Consider the following 21929-nt stretch of genomic DNA (forward strand, 5'->3'; position numbering starts at 1 on the left):
TTTTTGGTTTAAACTAGTTGTATAATTAAGTATTTAAGTAAACAAATCATTTCAATGGATTCATTATACTTATTTGCATCACCTCATGTGTCAGAACTTAGATAAGGTTGACTCCTCTCCAAGTTGTAATAAAAAGTGCCCCAAAATATAGTTTCAACAAAGATTCTTGCAAGTACAATTCATTTCTCGCATATATGGGAATACTAGAGATCAGTATATCCACCAAGCTTAAAAGTAAAATATTTAAATGAGAACGACAATGCCTAACTTTCAACAAAAACAAATATATTATCGATATGTCTTGCTAAAATACCATCATGTAGGCCTTTTAAGTAATAAGTCTAACTATGCAGATCCACTTTTATGTATGGTAAAATGCACCTGTTGAAGTCCATGAGATGTTGAAGAATATAAGCACTCATAAAGTAAAATGCTATGCATTTCCTAGCAACGCTTAATTTGTTTAAGAAGTCAATTTTTCTAGAAATCATGAATTGTAATTAATATTTAAAAATGATCTATTGTTTTTGTTGCAGTTGTTTGGCCTAAGAAATGTATTCAACCAGAAGGAAGAGATCTGGGCTGTTTGGCCTAAGAAATGTATTCAACAAGAAAGAAGAGGTTTGGGACTATAAATTTTAATATATAACAAATTGAAAATTTATAATTGGACTAGTAATAAAATATATTTTTTTGAGAGAACCTACACTATAATCATTTGTCTCTTGATATTTAGGCATACACCATATAACGTTCGAAAATATAACTTTTATGTGAAGATACATGATGGCATGTATTTAGTCTCACATAAATTGTCCACCGCGGAGGTCCTAACTAAGACCAATTTTAGGGTAAGGTCTCGGGTCATTGCAATTTTAGTTCCTAGTTCGAGGGTTGATCACTAGAACAAGCTCTAATTCATAAAATATCTTGACAGTCAAAAAAAAACCTACAAGATATATTATTACCTTAAATAGGTGTTATAAATTACATAATTGTGTTGCATGTTTTCCATCTAGTTTAAAATTCTCTCTCTTCACAACCATATGTTATCCAGCCTATCCATGTCCAAACCAAACCTAACTCCAGATTTGACCTTGCAAACTGATGGGGACATCAGAACCCTTCATCCAGATGATCCTGAGCCCCCGAATTGAGTCGATCCGTTTATTTGCATATTTATTTTATTTTTATTTCTGGACTTGTTTACATTTTAGGGCTTATTTGTGTTATTTGTGGGCTTATTAGGAGTTATTTTTGTGTAAGCGGATTTTATGTTAATTGTGTTTATTTGACCCTATATAGAGGGGACTATTTTCATGATTAGGGTTTTAATGAATGAATGAATGATTAAGAACTTTCTTTTCCCCCACATCTTATTCTTCTTCTTTCTCCTCCTCCCCTTTTCTTCTTCCTGCGTCCCTAGAACCTCTTCTTCCTTCTTCCTCTCTTGTTCTTTCTTCTTCTCCCTTTCCCCGCACTTGTGCTGCATCAACTTAGTATCAGAGCCTCGGCTTTGCCTCTGTGCCAAAGCTCCGGTCCCTAAATAGCGTCTTTCTCCCTTGCTGCCACTTGAATCCACCGCCACCCCTGCTGCGCAGCCTCACTCCACCGCCTCCGCCTCCCGGACACTGTTTCTCCATCACCACCCCTTTCTTCTCTCTCTCTCTTGGTGCTCATAAAAAACAAAAAAAAAATCCTTTTGTTGCCCATTTCTTCTCTCTCGGCTCCCACACAAAAGTAAAAAAGGGGAAACCCCTGTGGCTGCTCCTCCCCTTCCACCCGTCACCGTGCCCGAGGCCACCATCACCCTGCATCACGCCGCCTCCCCGCCGTCGAACTTTGCCGACGAGCACCCCACCCGAGCCGCCCGCGTCTGCCACCGGCCGCCTGCGCCGGGTCCGCAAAAGAGACTGCCGCCATGGAACAATCCGGCATCATCATTGCATGCCAACCTGTAGTGATATGGAGTACTATCTCAATCAACCTAAAACCCCTGTAGCTACCATGAATTCCGACATTTTGAGGTCTATCATAGAACAGATCGTTGCCATGCGGGCTGGATGGTGCAAAAGTAAAACTGTTCTCCCAAGTGCAGGAGAATCGCACAAGTAATATAACTCGGGAGTTCGAGGTCGATTCCACAGGGAACGATCTATAGATTATTAGCGTAATTTGTAGATGTAATTTTCAGTTGATTTTCAAAATTTAAAAGCAGAGGATTAATAGATAATTAAACAAAGTTCAAGAATATAGAGAAGGCTAGGGATCCGGAATCCTCCTTAACAATATTTCTTTCAATAAATAAACTCGGTGATTCTTGATTAAAGATTAATAAGATAGAGTAGTTCTAATCATGGAGTATACAATCTGAAAACATGAATTCAACATCTAAGTATTTATCGTGCCGGTTACGTCTACGATAAATCAAAAATCGAAACAATTCATGCATCAATATATATATAAACCATAAAAGATCTATCAAATAAATAAATATTCAAGAATTCAAAACATACCAATAGATATAAAACAATTAGAATAAAATATTAGAGTTTACTTGATGAAAGCAACATGACAAGGATTCATCCATCACCCTTTGCCAAAAGGACTTTAGCCTTCCATTAAAAACATCGACATCCCTCCCTTACTCACTCTCTATTTTTTTTCTTCTTTTTATTTTCGGAAACAGGGCATCCCCTGTTTCCTTTCTCTTTTTTTTTTTCGTTTGAAACCAAGGGGCCGGCTCCTCCGTTTTCGTCAATGAGAGCCCCTGTTCTTCCTCCGCCTCCCCTTCTTATAGATCGCCGGAGCTGCGGGATCTCGGGAGGTAGCTGATTGCGGGAAGGAAGCTGGCTGCGTGATTCCTTGGATGCGGAAGGAAGGAGGCGCAGATCACGGCTGGGATGATGGAGAAATGAAGCCGCGGACGCTGTGGAGGAGGCGGTGATCGCACGGACGGCTGCTGAGAATAGACACGATGGAGGATCGCCACAGACGCTGGGATCATGAACACGGGAGAATCACGCTGAGAGCTGGACGCGTGAATGGAGGAGGCGGACGCTGGGGCTGGGATTGGCTTGGACCGTGGGATGCTCGGACGCGAGTTCCGGCTGTTAATTGGCTGGGAGATGAAGCGGAAGAACGGGATGCTGAGAGCTTGGTACGGGCGGAAGCGGACGTTGGGCTCGGATGTGAGATAAACCGGAGGAGATGCCGCACTGGGAGGTGACGTTGCTTGATCCGGGAGCTGGAGATGGAAATGTTGCATCGCTGGAGGAGGCGGATTGAGCGGACGGGATGACTGGGACGCTCGGACTCGGGCGCAAGCGGAAGGAGGAAGCTGGGAAGCGCCTTAAACGGGCGGAAGATGAGGGCTTTGATCGCGGGATCTGGATGAGGGGTTGCGGGAGATCAAATCACAGATCCGTTGCGGGCTTTTGGATCCTCCCGGATAATGAAATTAGACCCTTAGTGGATCCATCTTGTGCTGCCATGTGTCCCTCGGATGCAAGTGTGCTCGACCAGGTTCAATTCTATTCCAGTGTAATCAGGTTTGAAGTCAACCAAATGCATATTTAAACTCTGATTTACGATGCCAAATAAAATATAAAATTAATGCAGCCTTTTTATCATTATTTGTTAGCAATAAAATTGATTTAAGCAACGTGTATAACGCACTTTTGTGCTCTCATCATACCCCCCAACTAGCTTATTGCTAGTCTCTAGCAATTCAGAGTAAATAATAACATGAGAGTACAAAAAAATGTTGGTCAATTCTTTGACTTTTTATTAAAGCTAAAGACATAAAACTAAGATATGTACCCACTTTCGTAGGGCATCACGATTGCACTTAGCACGTGCAACAAGCCGTTAAACCCCTAGGTTACCCTAGTGGACGAGTGTTGTCTCGTGAGGATTTTCAAGGATGTTACCCACAAACATCATGAATGATATGAAAGCAATACCCATGTAATTAATATATATTTTCAAGCATGGCAACTATCAAAGCAAGGAAAAATATGAAAGTGTAGTGTGCATAAAATAGTATGACTTTTTCAGAGTACTAATACCTCCACCACAACATGGTACCGTTTGAATTTTAGGTGTACTACTCGAGTTCACAAGTGTTTACTACAGTTTATTAGGGCCTGATCCATCAAATTTTCGGAATATCTCATGTTGTCTAAAATTGTCAAGAATGGTTCGCATAAAAAGAAGGAGCTATCAATCCCAACTAAATATCCAAAGTACACAAAGGTCCAATACAATGGAGTCAAACCAGCCATTACCACATGTCACTGGGTTCAGCCCGACCAACCCTATTCATGCTTTTTTCTTCTTTTTTTTTTTTTTTTTTTTTTTTTACCAATGGTGATTACAATAGTCCAACCCCCTTAGGCTCTAGCAAGGTCCATGTAGCGAGTTTTCGGCCAATGACTCCTGATCCAGTTGGCTCAAGGCATTAGGTGAAACACCCCTCGGGCTTAATTACTCGAACCAGACTACGCCACGAGGTTAGACTTGTCATCTCCTCATTTATTTATTTATTTATTTTAATTTTTTTTTTAAATAAAAAGAGGAGGTAAACTGAACCATATAACGTGACTGCATTGTGACTATAGGTCAACCAAGGTCGGAACATAAGGCACTTAGGTGATCTAGCCAGGGTATTCAACCTCTATCTTTATGTGAAAACCAAATCATGAACCTTATAGTACGGACAAGGATACTCGTACTTCTTTTACAGATACGGCTTAATAAAAATGCATTAAACAAATATGAACTCCTGAGGCCTTCCTATAATCATTAAGTACATGTGCGGGGATCTAATAATAGGTCTCTGATCAATCATAATATGCATGTGTTCCTTGCCGTAATAGTTGCACAAACTCAATATGAAAATACATGTGCATTTGCTTAGAAAAGAAAGTAAATGAATAAATCAAATGCAAAAGCATTTTTTTTTTTTTTTTTTTGCAAAATATTTTCCTCCCCCCAACTTAGACATTGCATTGTCCTCAATGTAATAGATTAAGAAAACTATATATGAGAGACAGTAGAGAAAATAATATTGGAGAGAAGAGGAATACCTTGAGCTGTTGATATCTAGAAAATAAGACCTACAAAATAAGAAGAAAAATAAAAATAAAAGAAAATTTAATTCTAAATAATATATACATACCTTTGCCATCATGCTTTAGTCATAAGAAGGCTCCCCTAAGAAAAAGGAGTCCTCTTCATCTGAAAAATTCTCAAGAAAAGGTTTTAACCTGTGTCCATTTACCTTAAAAATTCTACCATCCCGTGGATTCTCAATCTCTATCGCCCCATGTGGAAAAACAGTTTTTACAATGAAAGGACCTGTCCACCTTGATCGTAACTTACCAGGAAACAGATGTAAGCGGGAGTCGTATAAAAGTACTTTTTGCAAAGGTTCAAAAGTTTTTTTCAAAATTGATTTATCATGTAAGATCTTCATTCGTTCTTTACAAATCTTAGCATTATCATAAGCATCTCTGCGAATCTCGTTAAGCTCGTTCAATTGTAATTTTCTAGCTAGACCGGCATCTTGTAAATCAAAATTCAATTTTCTAATTGCCCAATACGATTTATGTTCTATTTCTACAGGCAGATGACACGCTTTTCCGTAGACTAGCCGGTAGGAAGACATGCCAAGAATGGTTTTGTATGCAGTACGGTAAGCCCATAATGCATCTGATAGTTTTAAGGACCAATCTTTTCGTGATGGATTCACCGTTTTCTCTAAAATACGCTTGATTTCCCTATTGGCTAATTCTACTTGGCCACTAGTTTGCGGGTGATATGGGGTAGCAACTCTGTGGGTGACACCATACTTTTTTAATAATGTCTCAAAAGGCTTATTACAAAAGTGTTTTCCACCATCACTGATTATAACCTTAGGCATCCCAAATCGTGAAAAAATATTTTCTTTTAAAAACTTCAGGACAGGTTTGTGATCATTGGTCCTACAAGCGACAGCTTCTATCCATTTGGACACATACTCGACCCCAACTAAAATGTACTCATATCCAAAAGATGGTGGGAATGGCCCCATAAAATCGATGCCCCAACAATCGAAAATTTCGATAATAGTAATGGGTTGAAGAGGCATCATTTGCCTACGAGTTAGACTTCCAATACGTTGACATGGATCACATGTTCTGCAGAACTCGTGGGCATCTTTGAACATAGTAGGCCAATAGAAACCACATTGCAAGACCTTTGCAACAGTTTTCTTAGAGGCAAAGTGTCCACCGCAAGCATCAGTGTGGCAGAAAGAAAGTACGCTTTGTATATCATGATCCAGTATGCATCGTCTAAGGATTTGATCGTTGCAATATTTAAATAAATAGGGATCGTCATAGTAATAATTTTTTACTTCGCGCAAGAAAATTTTTCTATCTTTCGACCCCCAATGCTCCGGCATCCGGCTTGTAACAAGAAAATTTACAATATCTGCATACCATGGTATACTAGAAAGTGCAAACAACTGCTCTTCAGGGAATGAGTCCTTGATGGAAAACTGTGGCACTGAATCATGAAAAACTAATCGTGATAAATGGTCAGCAACCACATTCTCTACTCCTTTTTTATCTTTGATAGTGATGTCAAATTCTTGGAGTAGAAGTATCCATCGTATTAAGCGTGGTTTGGCCTCTTTCTTATCCAACAAATATTTTAGTGCCGCATGGTCCGTGAAGATAACAATAGGAGCACCAAGGATATAAGAGCGAAATTTATCTAAGGCAAATACTACTGCAAGCAATTCCTTCTCGGTGGTGGTGTAATTCATTTGAGCATCGTTTAAGGTTTTGCTTGCATAGTAAATGACATATGGCTTATTATCCTTGCGTTGTCCTAGGACAGCTCCTATTGCATAGTCGCTAGCGTCGCACATAATCTCGAAAGGTAATGACCAATCGGGTGGTCGCACGATGGGTGCAGTGTTAAGCATAGACTTCAACTTTTCGAATGCCTCCTGACAGGTTTCAGTCCAATTGAACGGTGTATCAAGGGATAGGAGGTTACATAATGGTCGAGCTATGACACTAAAGTCCTTAATGAACCTCCTATAGAATCCGGCATGACCCAAAAATGATCTGACATCTCTAACTGTCTTGGGTGCAGGTAGCTTAGCAATTAAATCAGTCTTAGCTCTATCTACTTCCATGCCCTTCGATGAAACAATATGTCCTAAGACAATTCCTTTTGGCACCATGAAGTGGCATTTCTCCCAATTCAATATCAAATTCTTTTCTATACATCGAGCTAAGACTGCTTGTAAATGTGACAAGCAATCATCAAATGAGTCACCAAAAATGGAGAAGTCATCCATGAACACTTCCAAAAATTTTTCGTTCATGTCTTCAAAAATGCTGAGCATGCATCTTTGAAATGTTGCGGGTGCATTACACAACCCAAATGGCATTCGTCGGAAAGCAAATGTGCCAAAAGGACAAGTGAAGGTGGTCTTCTCTTGATCTTCTGGTGAAATTTCAATTTGATAATATCCCGAATAGCCATCAAGAAAACAATAGAAAGCATGCCCTGCAACTCTCTCCAATACTTGGTCTAGGAAGGGTAGAGGAAAGTGATCCTTTCGTGTGACCAAATTAAGCTTTCGGTAGTCAACACACATGCGCCAACTCGTCGGGACACGAGTTGGAACTAGTTCACCTTGTTCATTTTCTACTACCGTCAAACCCGATTTCTTAGGAACGACTTGAGTAGGGCTTACCCACTTGCTATCGGAAATTGGGTAAATAATACCCACATCAAGCAACTTGAGGTCTTCTGCCTTAACCACATCTCTCATCGTAGGATTTAACCTTCGTTGCATTTGCCTTGTGGTTTTGGCATTGTCCTCCAAATATATCCGGTGCGTGCAAATTAAGGGGCTAATTCCCTTCAAGTCGGCAATAGACCATCCTAAGGCTCCTTTATGATTCTTTAAAACATCAATTAATTTTCTTTCTTGGGTATGATCAAGTCCAGACGAGATGATTACAGGAAAAGTATCCTCGGGTCCAAGAAATGCATACTTAAGTTCCTTTGGTAAGGGTTTCAATTCGAGCTTGGGTGCTTGCTCATGGGATGGAATTATTTTTACCTCTCGAGGCAACAATCTCTCAAATTCTCCTTCTTTTGGTCTCCACCCATTGACCATCTTGATATCCAGATTATCCACAATAGGTGTGACTGACAAATCATCGTCATCGGTTCCATTAGGACACCAATCAATTAAGCTATCATTGGATGGGTCGTTAATTGCTTTAGCTAACAAATATTCTTCTGTGATGGTTTCAACCCAATCAACCTCCTTACTCTCTTCAGAATCATTGGGTTGTTTGCACACATTAAAAATGTTCAGTTCTAAGGTCATATTACCAAAAGAAAGCTTCATGACGCCATTCCTACAATTAATTAATGCATTAGAAGTCGCAAGGAATGGACGTCCTAAAATGACCAGAATCTGAGATTGTGAGTTCGAAGCCGGATGTGTGTCCAATACAATAAAATCTACAGGAAAGTAGAACTTGTCTACTTGGACTAATACATCCTCGATAATCCCTCTTGGAATTTTAACTGATCTGTCAGCTAATTGCAAAGTGACGGAGGTTGGCTTCAACTCACCTAAACCAAGTTGCTCATATACAGAATATGGCAACAAATTCACACTCGCTCCTAAATCTAACAATGCTCGCTCTATCCTAAAGTCGCCTATGATGCATGAGATGGTTGGGCAACCTGGATCTTTATACTTAGGGAGAATGTTGTGCTGCAAAATAGCACTAACATTTTCAGTTAAGAATGCCTTCTTCTTAACATATAATCTACGCTTGACAGTACACAAGTCCTTCAAAAATTTGGCATATGAAGGTACTTGTTTGATTGCATCAAGAAGAGGTATGTTGATTTTTACTTGCTTAAAAAACTCAAGAATTTCAGAATTAGGTTCGAGCTTTTGCAACGGCTTTAATCGTTGTGGAAAAGGTGGAGGAAAAGGGCATTCAACTTTCTCGGTAGAAGTTGGAACCTCAATTTCTTCTTTGTCCCTTTCATCAACTTTAGGAGCATCAGAATTAGAAGTGGCCTGCGGTTTTAATGGGACGGTATGATCAATGACTTTTCCATTACGCAAAGTCATGATACTCTTTGCATGTTCTGTATGCGAACTTGAAGGAGCCGTATTATTACTACTGTGCACTTGTGGGTTAGGTTGGGGTTGAGCTGGAAGCTTACCCTTCTCTTGGGTACTTAGGACGGTAGTCAACATTGATAATTGGTTCCTTATGTCTTCAAAATTTCGAGTATTTTGAGCATTGATACTAGCTTGACCTTGTAGAAAAGTTTGTATGGATTGCAAGGTATCCTCGATATTTGGCTTTTGAGAAGGTGATGGTGCATAAGTAGGATGTGTAGGTGGAGGAGCTGAATGGTGTGACTGTTGAGGATGATCGTTTCTCCACCTAAAATTTGGGTGATTCTTCCAACCAGGATTATAGGTATTCGAGTATGGATCGTTATAAGGCTTTTGGTAGGAGTTCATAGCATTTGCTTGATCGTGCAAGACTTCTTTGAATGCTGGTATGGTGGGACAATCTGTAGTAGTATGACCCGACATATCGCAGATACCACAACATTCGTTTCTAAGCTCTATAGTCTTGACAGGCTCAACCTTCCTAAGCTCAATTTCTTCTACCTTCCTAGTGAGGGCTGCCATTTTAGCATGAAGATCATCCTCAGTTCTGAGGTTGTAAAGGCCTCCCTGTACAGAGTTAGTAGGCTTAGGTAAAGACTTGGTGTTTCTATCCCCGTTATCCCAAAGTTGGGCAGTCTCAGCAAGGGAATCCAAATATTCCCACGCCTCATCAGGGTGTTTTTCTAAAAATCTACCATTGCACATGGTCTCTACAAACTGTTTCAACTGTGGAGATAAACCTTCATAAAAGAAGCTAATGGTTCTCCAAGTTTCGAATCCGTGATGAGGGCATGAGAGAAGAAGGTCTTTAAATCTTTCCCAACATTCATAAAATGTTTCATTATCTTTTTGTTGGAAATTGCTGATATGTCTTTTCAAAAAGTTGGTCCTTTGTGTGGGGAAGAACTTCTTTAAAAATTCTCTCTGCATATCTTGCCAATTTCTTATTGATCTAGGTCGCAAAGAGTTTAGCCATGTTTTGGCCTTATCCTTTAGAGAGAAAGGGAACAATGTCAACTTGAGGACATCCTAAAACAAAAATTCTATTCACAATCAATCATGTAACGAAACATTACACCTCAATTTCTAATGTTTTTCTTAAATTTCTAGACAGCTCCTAACTGGTTTGAAGAGGACACCTAAGCCTCCAATCCGGTCTAATGAACCTAGTTGACCAGGTAAGCTCCCAGGTAAGTGGAGGGGTCACGATGCGTTCGCAAAGGTCCCACTTAAAACCCACTTGCCTCGAACAGATGAACTGTCTCCCTTATAGGGACAAAGCTTGCCTAGACATCAACTAAGTCACAGAGCGAAATTGGTGCAACTTTTGGTGGTCTTCGTCCTATTGAGCTCGAATGTCCTTAGGGGCCAACGTCTAGTTGATTTTAGTTAAGCTTAGGATATTTATGCACTGGGGTGATTTTTGGGCTAAGGACGAGTGATGAAATCCCGACCTTATCTTTTTAAATGGGTTCTGCCCTTAAAATATTTTATGCAGATGCCTTATACTATATGCAACAATCAAGAGATTTTTTTTTTAATGTTTTATGGCATGACATTAAATTTCATTGAATAGGTGATCAAGCAAATTAATTATTTATTTTTTTTTTTTATGAGTTGAAGTCTGAAATTTGAAATTTGAATTCTGAAATTTGAAATTTGAAATTTGAAATTTTAGGTTTTTTTTTCTTTTTTTTTTATTTTTGAATAATCACCCTTGTTCTTTTCTTAAAGTTTTTTTCTTAAATTTTCAATTAGCAACAAGGGTTAATGTGATATGATAACAATAAAATTCTGATTCTAAAAAAAATAAATGCAGAAAATTCAAGACAGAAATCAGCAAGATTTTATATTAATCTAATGGTCTTAAAAGTCTCAGAATGTCAATCAGACCGTTCAGATTATTCAACTATGTGTCGTGCACTAGCTGACCAAATTTGAGTCAAATCAGACGGCTAATTTCTATGATATCAGAGTTTGATGTAAACTGTGCGGGGAATTAAAAATAGTAGTAAAGACGCAATTTTTTTTTTTTCAAAAGAAAAATACTAACTACTAAGGTAAAAATTAAATCTAAAATTATACTAATAACTCAGCCGTTCCCCGGCAACGGCGCGAAAAACTTGGTGCAAAAGTAAAACTGTTCTCCCAAGTGCAGGAGAATCGCACAAGTAATATAACTCGGGAGTCCGAGGTCGATTCCACAGGGAACGATCTATAGATTATTAGCGTAATTTGTAGATGTAATTTTTAGTTGATTTTCAAAATTTAAAAGCAGAGGATTAATAGATAATTAAACAAAGTTCAAGAATATAGAGAAGGCTAGGGATCCGGAATCCTCCTTAACAATATTTCTTTCAATAAATAAACTCGGTGATTCTTGATTAAAGATTAATAAGATAGAGTAGTTCTAATCATGGAGTATACAATCTGAAAACATGAATTCAACATCTAAGTATTTATCGTGCCGGTTACGTCTACGATAAATCAAAAATCGAAACAATTCATGCATCAATATATATATAAACCATAAAAGATCTATCAAATAAATAAATATTCAAGAATTCAAAACATACCAATAGATATAAAACAATTAGAATAAAAGATTAGAGTTTACTTGATGAAAGCAACATGACAAGGATTCATCCATCACCCTTTGCCAAAAGGACTTTAGCCTTCCATTAAAAACATCGACATCCCTCCCTTACTCACTCTCTATTTTTTTTCTTCTTTTTATTTTCGGAAACAGGGCATCCCCTGTTTCCTTTCTCTTTTTTTTTTCGTTTGAAACCAAGGGGCCGGCTCCTCCGTTTTCGTCAATGAGAGCCCTTGTTCTTCCTCCGCCTCCCCTTCTTATAGATCGCCGGAGCTGCGGGATCTCGGGAGGTAGCTGATTGCGGGAAGGAAGCTGGCTGCGTGATTCCTTGGATGCGGAAGGAAGGAGGCGCAGATCACGGCTGGGATGATGGAGAAATGAAGCCGCGGACGCTGTGGAGGAGGCGGTGATCGCACGGACGGCTGCTGAGAATAGACACGATGGAGGATCGCCACAGACGCTGGGATCATGAACACGGGAGAATCACGCTGAGAGCTGGACGCGTGAATGGAGGAGGCGGACGCTGGGGCTGGGATTGGCTTGGACCGTGGGATGCTCGGACGCGAGTTCCAGCTGTTAATTGGCTGGGAGATGAAGCGGAAGAACGGGATGCTGAGAGCTTGGTACGGGCGGAAGCGGACGTTGGGCTCGGATGTGAGATAAACCGGAGGAGATGCCGCACTGGGAGGTGACGTTGCTTGATCCGGGAGCTGGAGATGGAAATGTTGCATCGCTGGAGGAGGCGGATTGAGCGGACGGGATGACTGGGACGCTCGGACTCGGGCGCAAGCGGAAGGAGGAAGCTGGGAAGCGCCTTAAACGGGCGGAAGATGAGGGCTTTGATCGCGGGATCTGGATGAGGGGTTGCGGGAGATCAAATCACAGATCCGTTGCGGGCTTTTGGATCCTCCCGGATAATGAAATTAGACCCTTAGTGGATCCATCTTGTGCTGCCATGTGTCCCTCGGATGCAAGTGTGCTCGACCAGGTTCAATTCTATTCCAGTGTAATCAGGTTTGAAGTCAACCAAATGCATATTTAAACTCTGATTTACGATGCCAAATAAAATATAAAATTAATGCAGCCTTTTTATCATTATTTGTTAGCAATACAATTGATTTAAGCAACGTGTATAACGCACTTTTGTGCTCTCATCACTGGATACAAGGAATTCACACAAGAGATCCGTGAGCTCTTGCAAAATTCTAGGACCCCTACACCGCCAACCCCTGTTGCAGCCCAACCTAAAATCGGTTTGGTTGCACCACCTGTAATCCTTCCCCATTTTTTTGGGCACCAAACCCAATGCTCAAGGTGTCAACAATTCGACCATATAGCATCCCAATATCTCATTACGACCTACCTGATTACTGAATCAGAAGTTAGGAGCCAAGAGGTCGAATATGTCGAAGAAGTCTATGAACCAAATATAGAAGACTATGAAGAAGACTTTGAAGACGAACCTATAGAATTAGATTTTGTCCAAAATGATTTCCAAAGGGAGACTATTGATCTAAGTACAACCAAGCCATTTCACATTACTACTGTGGAAGAGATAGTGACAGATATTGAGAGCTAGTCCCTGAATTGGCACTTGTAGCTAAAGATACCCATGTGGAGTCCAATCTCGAACATTTTCCTATAGTAGTTTTTCTTCTAGAGTAGTTTAATGATGTAGTCCCTGATGATCTTCCGGATGCACTTTCTCCGATGCGTGATATCTAACATACAATTGATCTAGTTTCCGGAGTATTTCTGCCCAACATTCCACATCATAGGCTCAACCCAAATGCATATGCTAGGACCTGAGATTTAATATTACCAACAATTGAGTTTGCATATAATAGTTCGGTTCATAAGTCCATAGGCATGAATCCATTCGAAGTGGTGCATGATTACAAATCTAGGCAACCCATAGACCTATTTTTCATGTCTCATCAGTATAGAGTCTTTGAGTCTGCACAATCAAGTGCATCACATCCACATTCATTGCATCAAGAAATCAGCAATTGTAGTCACTTTAATAACTTAAAATATAAATTTCTTGATGATTTAGACAGACGTTATAAAAGAGTTAAATGAAAAAGATTACGTTATGATAAGAATTAGACTTGAACGATTTTCTTCAGATACGTTTAAGAAATTGCAAACTTGTAGTGCAGAACCGTTCAAAATCTTAAAGAAAATCAGTTCGAATGCATATGTTGTAGATCTTCCTGATGACTATGGGATTAGTGCGACATTTAATATTGAAGATTTAGTCCCATACAAAAAGATAATATTCATGCCTTCTGACCCCTTTATTGATATACCTGCCCCTGTTGGACATCCTGACCTATTACCTACTGTTGAGCCACCACCTCCCAAATTTCATGCACGCAGAGAACAAATAGAACATATATTGGATGAGCAGGTTATTTCAACCAGGAACGGTGGTTACCAACGTTATCTTGTTTGGTGGAAAGGTCGACCAAAGTCTGATGTGACGTGGATTTCCAGAGTATAGTTGCAGCGCCTTGATCCTGATCTTCTGAAGCAGTACGACAGCCGGCCAAACCTGTACTCGACGGGGTCGAGTTTTTCTCATCCGGAAGGAGTTGATGGGGATATCAGAGCCCTTCATCCAGATGATCCTGAGCCCCCGGATTGAGTCAGACCTGTTTATTTGCATATTTATTTTATTTTTATTTCTGGGCTTGTTTGCATTTTAGGGCTCATTTGTGTTATTTGTGGGCTTATTAGGAGTTATTTTTGTGTAAGGGAGTTTTATGTTAATTGTGTTTATTTGACCCTATATATAGGGGACTATTTTCATGATTAGGGTTTTAATGAATGAATGAATGATTAAGAACTTTCTTTTCCCCCACATCTTATTCTTCTTCTTCCTCCTCCTCCCCTTCTCTTCTTCCTGCGTCCCTAGAACCTCTTCTTCCTTCTCCCTCTCTTGTTCTTCCTTTTTCTCCCTTTCCTCGCACTTGTGCTGCATCACAAACCCATAATCAAATATAAGCTAACATATAGCTTTGGCCCCAATTTAGTGGACTCAAACTCCCAATCTTGCCTAGGTTACTTCATTAATTGGGTTTTAATTGACTTATTATTAATACAAACCATCCAAGTTGCTAATAGTTTTATAATTGCAGATCTTCTATGCGTGTCGAAAGCAAATGGAACTCGTCTACACATTGGAACCTGTACATCCAATTAGTCGAGGCCTTAATAAATGCCCATGTCTTAAGCATGCATTATTCTTACCTAAACTTCAAATTTATGCAAATTGCATTGCAAGGCTCTAATGGCTATGGAGAAACAGATTAAAGAACTTTTATTTGACTAAATGTTGAACCAATGTAGCCTTATATGATGGGATTAAAACAAATTGACAACCACTCAATCAAGGAATTGACCAGTTCTTTGGAATTGTTTTGGAAGGTTATTATAACAGGAGTTCTAATGTTTTATGGTGCTTGAATGCAATAAACCATAATTATTTAAATTAGTTGATGCTCTAGAATTTGGACAGATGGGATAAGTGGGGGATATCCCTCCAAATAGGGAGATATCCTCTCAAGCACTCGAAAAGAGTTCCATAATAGGATTAATCAAATAAGTGCAAAAAGTGAGAGGGAGAAGACATAATTCTATTCCTCTAGTTTGCTAAAATAGAGTTATTCATGAAACATGATAAATTTATCTCCTTAAATTACTATTTGCCTTTGTCCATCCTTAAATATATCAAAATGTGGGAAGTAATTTTATCTCGGTGATACAAACAAAATCATGATGAATCGATGCACGTAATTGTTCTCTACGTTTGTTCTCTAATCAAATATCAAAACAAGTCTTATTTTTTGGAATGGCCTATCCTTTCTAGAGGATATTCTTTCAAAAATTATCCTCTTAAAAAAATGCAATAAGGATTGACTTGACATTAAGAATGCCTACCGGCAAAGTTGATACAATCTTCACATCAACAGACCCAAGTTCAATTTTGCCATCACCATAATTTTCCACCAAATTTTCACCATCCGAATTCTCAAAAATAAAGAAGGAAGAAAAATTGGCTAGTTTTCAACAAAATTAGCTTCAAAACTCTAAAAGAAACATTAGCTAGATCTTTCACCATCTCAGTTCTCGAAAATATATAAAAAAGAAAGAATGATCGGCTAGATCTCATATAAATTACCTCTAACCTGTTAACTAGGTTGCGCTCCTAAACTTTGTGACCCGCTCTGAACCCAAGATAAATGGAGACCTAATTCAATCTCAGTTGCTCAGTGACAAAGTTGGATCCAGGTCAACCTTAATTTACTTGAAACCATATACGGTTGAATTGGGTTCAAGCCAGTTTCAGACCCAACCTTATTGATTTATAACCCTATTAGCCCACGCATGGTATCTATATTGAGAGATAAATTTATTTTTAGATTTCAATATTGGTTTGGTCAACTACAAAACTTCTTTGAACCCAAATTTTCACATTAACTATTCTTTATCCGGTTTAGTTTGGCTCCATCCCAGTTGCAATGGCCATGCGACCTTCTCCGAAGAAGAAAAATATGGTCTCCAAATCTAGTGTTTCAGTCCGAGTCAGCTCTAAATTGGATTATTTTCAGGTCATAGTTGGGTCTACCAAACCCAAACCTAAAAAATTTGACTCCGTTCTTGACACACTAAATGGCTCAAAGTCAAATTCCCTTTACACATTTAATTAACCTTCTCGCCGTCCAATTTTTCTCGGACCATCCTTTCCGGTGCTTCCACTAGCGGTTGACAAGTGACGGTAGGATTTTTTCAGCATCAGGTAATCATTTCTCCATGGGAACCACCCGCCCGAGTAAGGACTATTTTTGACCAGGAATTTTGAGCGGATACTCTCTTAGTCTTCTTGTGCCACCAAAACTCACGTCAAAATGGACTTTGGGGGAATAGTGGGCCGAGCCAAACACAACCGAACCCTTTTTAAGCTTCTTCCCTCGTGGTAAATGGTCAACCGACTGTTACATTGAGTCATCTGTGGGTTAGAATAATTTGTCCATATACAAAGTGCCAAGGTAAAAGGTTTTATATAATCAAAGTTTCTTATTAAAAATATATTTTATTTTAAATTTGCAGATCAACTAAGCTTGTTTAAAGGGAAAAAAAAAACTCTAATACAGCTAAAGATTACTTAAATTGATAATATTTTCAGTTGAACTATAGATTACATGACTCTAATTCTTTTTTATTTTTGGGTGAGACATGACCTTTTCCCTCTAATCAGTCGCAGATGGTAGTCTATTAAAAGAACCCTCTTAACACTAATTTATTGACAGCTTGATTCTGTGGAAATGATTTGCAATTTATAGCTTGCTAATCATAACACTTGTCTGATTTAACATAGTGATAGAAGACGGTCCAATAGAAAATCTATGCATACTTCTATTTTGTACAAATTTATTTTATTAAAAATTTGGGAGTTTTGTTTTTATATAGGCTCTAGCCCTCTAGGACTAAAATTTTGTAAGAATAAAATTAAAATTTTACCTGGACTTCAATATTTTATTTTTATTCAAACTCTCATTAATATTTTGGGTTTGTCCATACAAACTTATTGTTTGCATTTTAGAATATTGAGTTATTTTTTTTTTCAACCTTCTTCTTCTTCTTTTCTTCCATGTACTCTTTCCTTTTCTTTTTTTTTTTCTTTTTTTTTTTTCTGTCCTCCGTTCTATCCTATGTTAACCGGGAGTCCTGCATCACATAGTCATAGTACTTGTTTCTACATCCGAGTTTTGAAATAGATTAAAACATATACATAGTGCCAATATGGTCATTTAACTACTCATTAATTTATAATTAATTTAAGGAAGTTTGGCTAGACAAAGAAGCGATTTGATTAAAAGTGTCTATAGTCTAATGCATCTAAGGCCACAACAACGACATGGCCAAAGCATGCAAGCGTCCTCTCTCCCATATCTAATAAGCTAGAATATTATGTTACAACAGTTTCTCCGCAACAATTTCTCTTTTTTTTGGTACATTGGCGGCTCGCACCACACGTTGATGAGCGTAGCTAAGAAAATCAGAAAAGAGAAGCTGGCTCGGCGGGTAGGAAACATCCGCTTGGGTCCTCCAAAAATAATCCTCCGAGTGCTGCACCGCATAGGAGGCCATCCAGTTAGGAGCTGAGCTGGCTTTCTGATACACATGCATAGCCCTAAAGGAGCCACAGTCCTCTGCCATCTGCTGTATGTCACAGAGTAAGGACTCCCCGTCCGACTCAGAGAGTCGCCTGTAGATTTTCTCCATCACTGCTGCTGAGTCACCCCCTATGATGATATGCTCCGCATCTATTAGAGAGCCTCTTCCACGCTGCCTGCAGCTCTGCACCCACAACAATTTCCAAAGGGGCACCGAACTGTAGGAATCCAACAAAGCCCATCGTGCAATATAATCAAAGTCCTCATAGTTTCCATTGTTCAGGCTGTGGCTTTTTTAACGGCCTACGCCGCCGCAAATAACGGTCGGAATCCACCAAAAAATATTCAGATTTTGGTGCGTCTTCACCAAAGGAATTAAACGCTTCACCTACCTAGAAAGGTTTAAAACCAAAGTCATCCTTTGGGTGGGCAGGTCGTTAATTTCCCACTAATATTCCAATCCTTTAAATACCCCTTTAAACTGCTATAACATTCCACATCTCTCTGGACATTTCTTAAGAGGTATACATGAGCAGTAGCCCAATGGCAAAGCTCATTACCTTGTTCCTGCTCCAACTATTTCTCCTCTGCTTCCTACCAAGATCAAATGCAGTCTACGATGTGCTAAATTTTGGGGCCAAAGCTGACGGGAAGACTGACTCGACGCAAGCATTCCTTAAAGCTTGGACGGCGGCGTGCGGCTCATCTTCCCCGGCCACCCTCTACGTGCCCGCCGGGAGTTTCCTACTAAGCCAGGCCACCTTCAATGGCCCATGCAAGAACACTGCGATCAAGTTTTCGATCCATGGCAAGATCGCCGCGCCTTCGAACTACAGAAAGTTAGGTGCTTCTGGGAAATGGATTACGTTTGATGATGTTGATGGCGTGACGATCAGCGGCGGCGAACTCGACGGAAGAGGGGCAGATCTGTGGACCTGCAAACTTGATGGCCGGAGCTGCCCAACCGGTGCAACTGTAAGTATATAAGCTCAAAACGTGGCTCTCAGAAGAACAAATAGTTGCATTGCACCAATTCAGCATACAACTTTATATCTTGCTAAAAATTCTATTCATGCCTGCTTCCAACATGAAAGCAAACATAAATACACAAGACTAGCATGTCATCATGTTGCGCGTAGCTAGTAATGGGATCAGTGGTATCATGACCGTTTATGTCGATTAAGGCACATATTCTAAAACTGTTATCTGGTTCTCGATTTGCATGCAGTCGCTGACCTTCAGCAACTCGAAAAACATTGTGATCGATGGCTTAGCGTCGATCAACAGCGAGCTGTATCACATCGTCATCCTCGGCTGCCAAGGAGTGAGGGTTCAAGGCGTTTACATCACTGCGGCGGGGAACAGCCCGAACACCGACGGCATCCACGTTCAGATGTCCACCGGCGTCAGCATAGTTCAGGCCACCATCAAGACCGGCGATGACTGCATCTCCATTGGTCCTGGCACCTCCAACCTTTGGATCGAGCGTGTGTTCTGTGGACCAGGGCACGGCATTAGGTACGTAGAACATCTTGAGAAACAACAATTAACCTTTAAAAAGCCTTAGGACAACGGGTCTAAAAGGGACGGCCAGGAAACTGATCAATTAATCAAGAGCCAATTAGTCAATATGGATCTTGAGTTTGGACATAGAGCTACATGGGCCAGGCATTTGTGTAATGCATCATCCCTCAGTTTTTTATTTCTTTGAGAAGACATCTTCTCTAAATTCTTGTAACTCTTTATTTCATCTTCATTATTTTTGTTCATTTAGAAACATTATTTTTGGGTAAGAGGAGATCTAGACTAATACATGCATGCCTGAAGCTAAAATTGGTCTACACCCCGCGTCAGCTGCACCTTCCCCCCTCTCGAAGTGGGTCATGTGTCTGATTCACATAAAGTCCGCACTATAGGCATATGAATGCATGTGGATAATTTGACCTATACGCAGCATAAGATGTTGTGTTATGTTCTCCATAAACCAAATTAAGCACAAAACCATATCATTTCTAAAGGTTTGGTTTGTATCTTTCACATGAAAGAATAATTGATCTTCTTTTACAACATTGGTGCTGCCCTATTTCTAAAGGATGCTTAAACTTATCTCTAGGTGAAAAGAGCTAGGCATTGATGTCGGACATGCGACATACTTTTGAAATTTTACTTTTTAAATAATTCGATAACATGCTTCCATTAGGATTTGAATTTTGAATCGCTTCTAAGAACAAATACTTACGAGAGAGGTGCCAAAGACTGGACCTAACTCTTGTTGGACACTCCGGACTAGTCATGCATGTCGGTGGTTTTTACATGATATAGATTATCAAGACTCTTTTTATTATTTTCATCTTCAATAAATTGAGATCTCTGTGGGTTTGACTACCCTAATTTTTGGATATATGTTTGTTTTGTATCAGCATTGGGAGCTTAGGCAAGGAGGGGCAGGGACTTGAGGAGGAAGGCGTGGAGAATGTGACCGTAAAATCTGCCGTATTTACGGGCACACAAAACGGGTTTAGGATTAAGACGTGGGCAACAAACGTCCGTGGCTATGTGAAAGGAGTCGTCTTTTCTAATGCATCAATGCGAAATGTCCAAAATCCTATTATCATTGATCAGAGCTATTGCCCTGGAAACAAAAATTGCCCTGACCAGGTATGTATCGAATTTTAACTTTCGTATTAAAACACTCAAACAACTTTGGCAGTATTTATACTCTAAAAAAAAAAAAAATACTTGGCAGTATTAATTGGCCTCCTTGATATAAAGTTGTTTCCCCCATATATATCTGTTTCTAATTATTTTTTAATTTTTTCCTTCCTAGAACTCGAGAGTTGGAATCAGTCACGTGAAGTACAAAAACATTCGAGGGACCTCGGCAACAAAAGACGCTGTGAATTTTGATTGTAGTCCAAGCAATCCATGCAATGGAATTAGATTGAAGAACATTAAGCTCACCTATCAAAACGAACAAGCAAAATCTAAATGCAAGCATGCTTATGGAATTGCCACCGGTTCTGTCATCCCACCAAGTTGTCTTTGATGCCACCGATATTATGCTATTAGTCTAGAATATACTTGAGGTTTGGGTAGTCTGTGCATTGGCTTGTTCAAGCCGACGCCCAACTGCGATGGTTTCTTGTATTTTGCTTTTGCATTGTACTTATTACACACAGAAATTTACTTATCCTTTCATTGAGGTTCTGTTCTCCCGTCCCTCTCCCAACTCTCGTGTGGGCTCCATCTCAATGGGGCTCCCGTGGCCAACTTCAAGACCGGGTGGGTCTTACCAATGTATTGTCATGCACAGGATCATTAGATAAGTATCCCATCTTTAGCCCATATTTCGCCCCTTGAAACAATTTTTTTTTTCTAAATTAAAAAGATAAATAATTACTAACAAAATAAACTTTAAAAACCTAGCCCGGTGGTTTAATCTATCTACCTCCTAGAGGGTGATGGGTCTCTGTTTTATGATTTTGGCGAGACATTAATCAAGAAACATCAACGTCCAAATCATTGCATTCTTCATTCAACTAATAGAAATTTTGTTAGAAATATTTTGCCTAAAAGCTACTATATTTTTATTTTATAAAAGTATTATAAAGAAACGATGAAACAAAGAATGGAACAGAGAACAAATAATTTTTTACGTGGTTCAGCTCGAAAGCCTACGTCCACGGGAGAAGAGAGATGGGATCTTTTTATTCACTACATTAACGAAGAATATACCAGCATAGACCCATATAAAGGCCAAAGGCAACAATAGAAGGAGGGTCCAAATAAGGCAAACAATCAATCGTAGGAGAAAAACTCTCCATAACAACTGCATCTAATTCAAACACATCTCCAAATTAGGAGCCTTACCGAATCTCTGTTACCAAATCTACCATAAATCACGCCCAAATCCCTCTCTTCTTGCCAG

General features: G+C 39.5%; 1 protein-coding gene and 1 non-coding gene across 2 annotated transcripts; both read left to right on the forward strand.

Annotated features, from left to right (window-relative positions):
* The first annotated feature begins 9998 nt into the window (after positions 1-9998).
* LOC120104578 (small nucleolar RNA R71) lies at positions 9999-10107 on the forward strand. Its single transcript, XR_005506957.1, has one exon. It is a non-coding gene; the product is annotated as a small nucleolar RNA R71 (small nucleolar RNA).
* An 8351-nt stretch (positions 10108-18458) lies between these two features.
* On the forward strand, positions 18459-21203 carry LOC103719685 (polygalacturonase-like). Its single transcript, XM_008809048.5, has 4 exons — positions 18459-18976; positions 19230-19519; positions 20422-20659; positions 20829-21203. The coding sequence occupies exons 1-4, from the start codon at positions 18530-18532 to the stop codon at positions 21045-21047; spliced, it is 1194 nt and encodes a 397-aa protein (XP_008807270.3). The 5' UTR covers positions 18459-18529; the 3' UTR covers positions 21048-21203.
* The last annotated feature ends 726 nt before the right edge of the window (positions 21204-21929 follow it).

The sequence above is a fragment of the Phoenix dactylifera genome, chromosome 11, assembly GCF_051530095.1.
Source record: "Phoenix dactylifera cultivar Ajwa chromosome 11, Ajwa_hap1_PhDact_Kaust_v1.1, whole genome shotgun sequence".
Taxonomy (NCBI): domain Eukaryota; kingdom Viridiplantae; phylum Streptophyta; class Magnoliopsida; order Arecales; family Arecaceae; genus Phoenix; species Phoenix dactylifera.

Bases quoted from the DNA above. Each gene is read 5' to 3' on its own strand.
- LOC103719685 (XM_008809048.5), top strand. From the start codon at position 18,530: ATGAGCAGTAGCCCAATGGCAAAGCTCATTACCTTGTTCCTGCTCCAA. The intron at 18,977-19,229 runs GTAAGTATATAA...ATTTGCATGCAG, and splicing joins GCTGCCCAACCGGTGCAACT to TCGCTGACCTTCAGCAACTC. The intron at 20,660-20,828 runs GTATGTATCGAA...TTTCCTTCCTAG, and splicing joins ACAAAAATTGCCCTGACCAG to AACTCGAGAGTTGGAATCAG.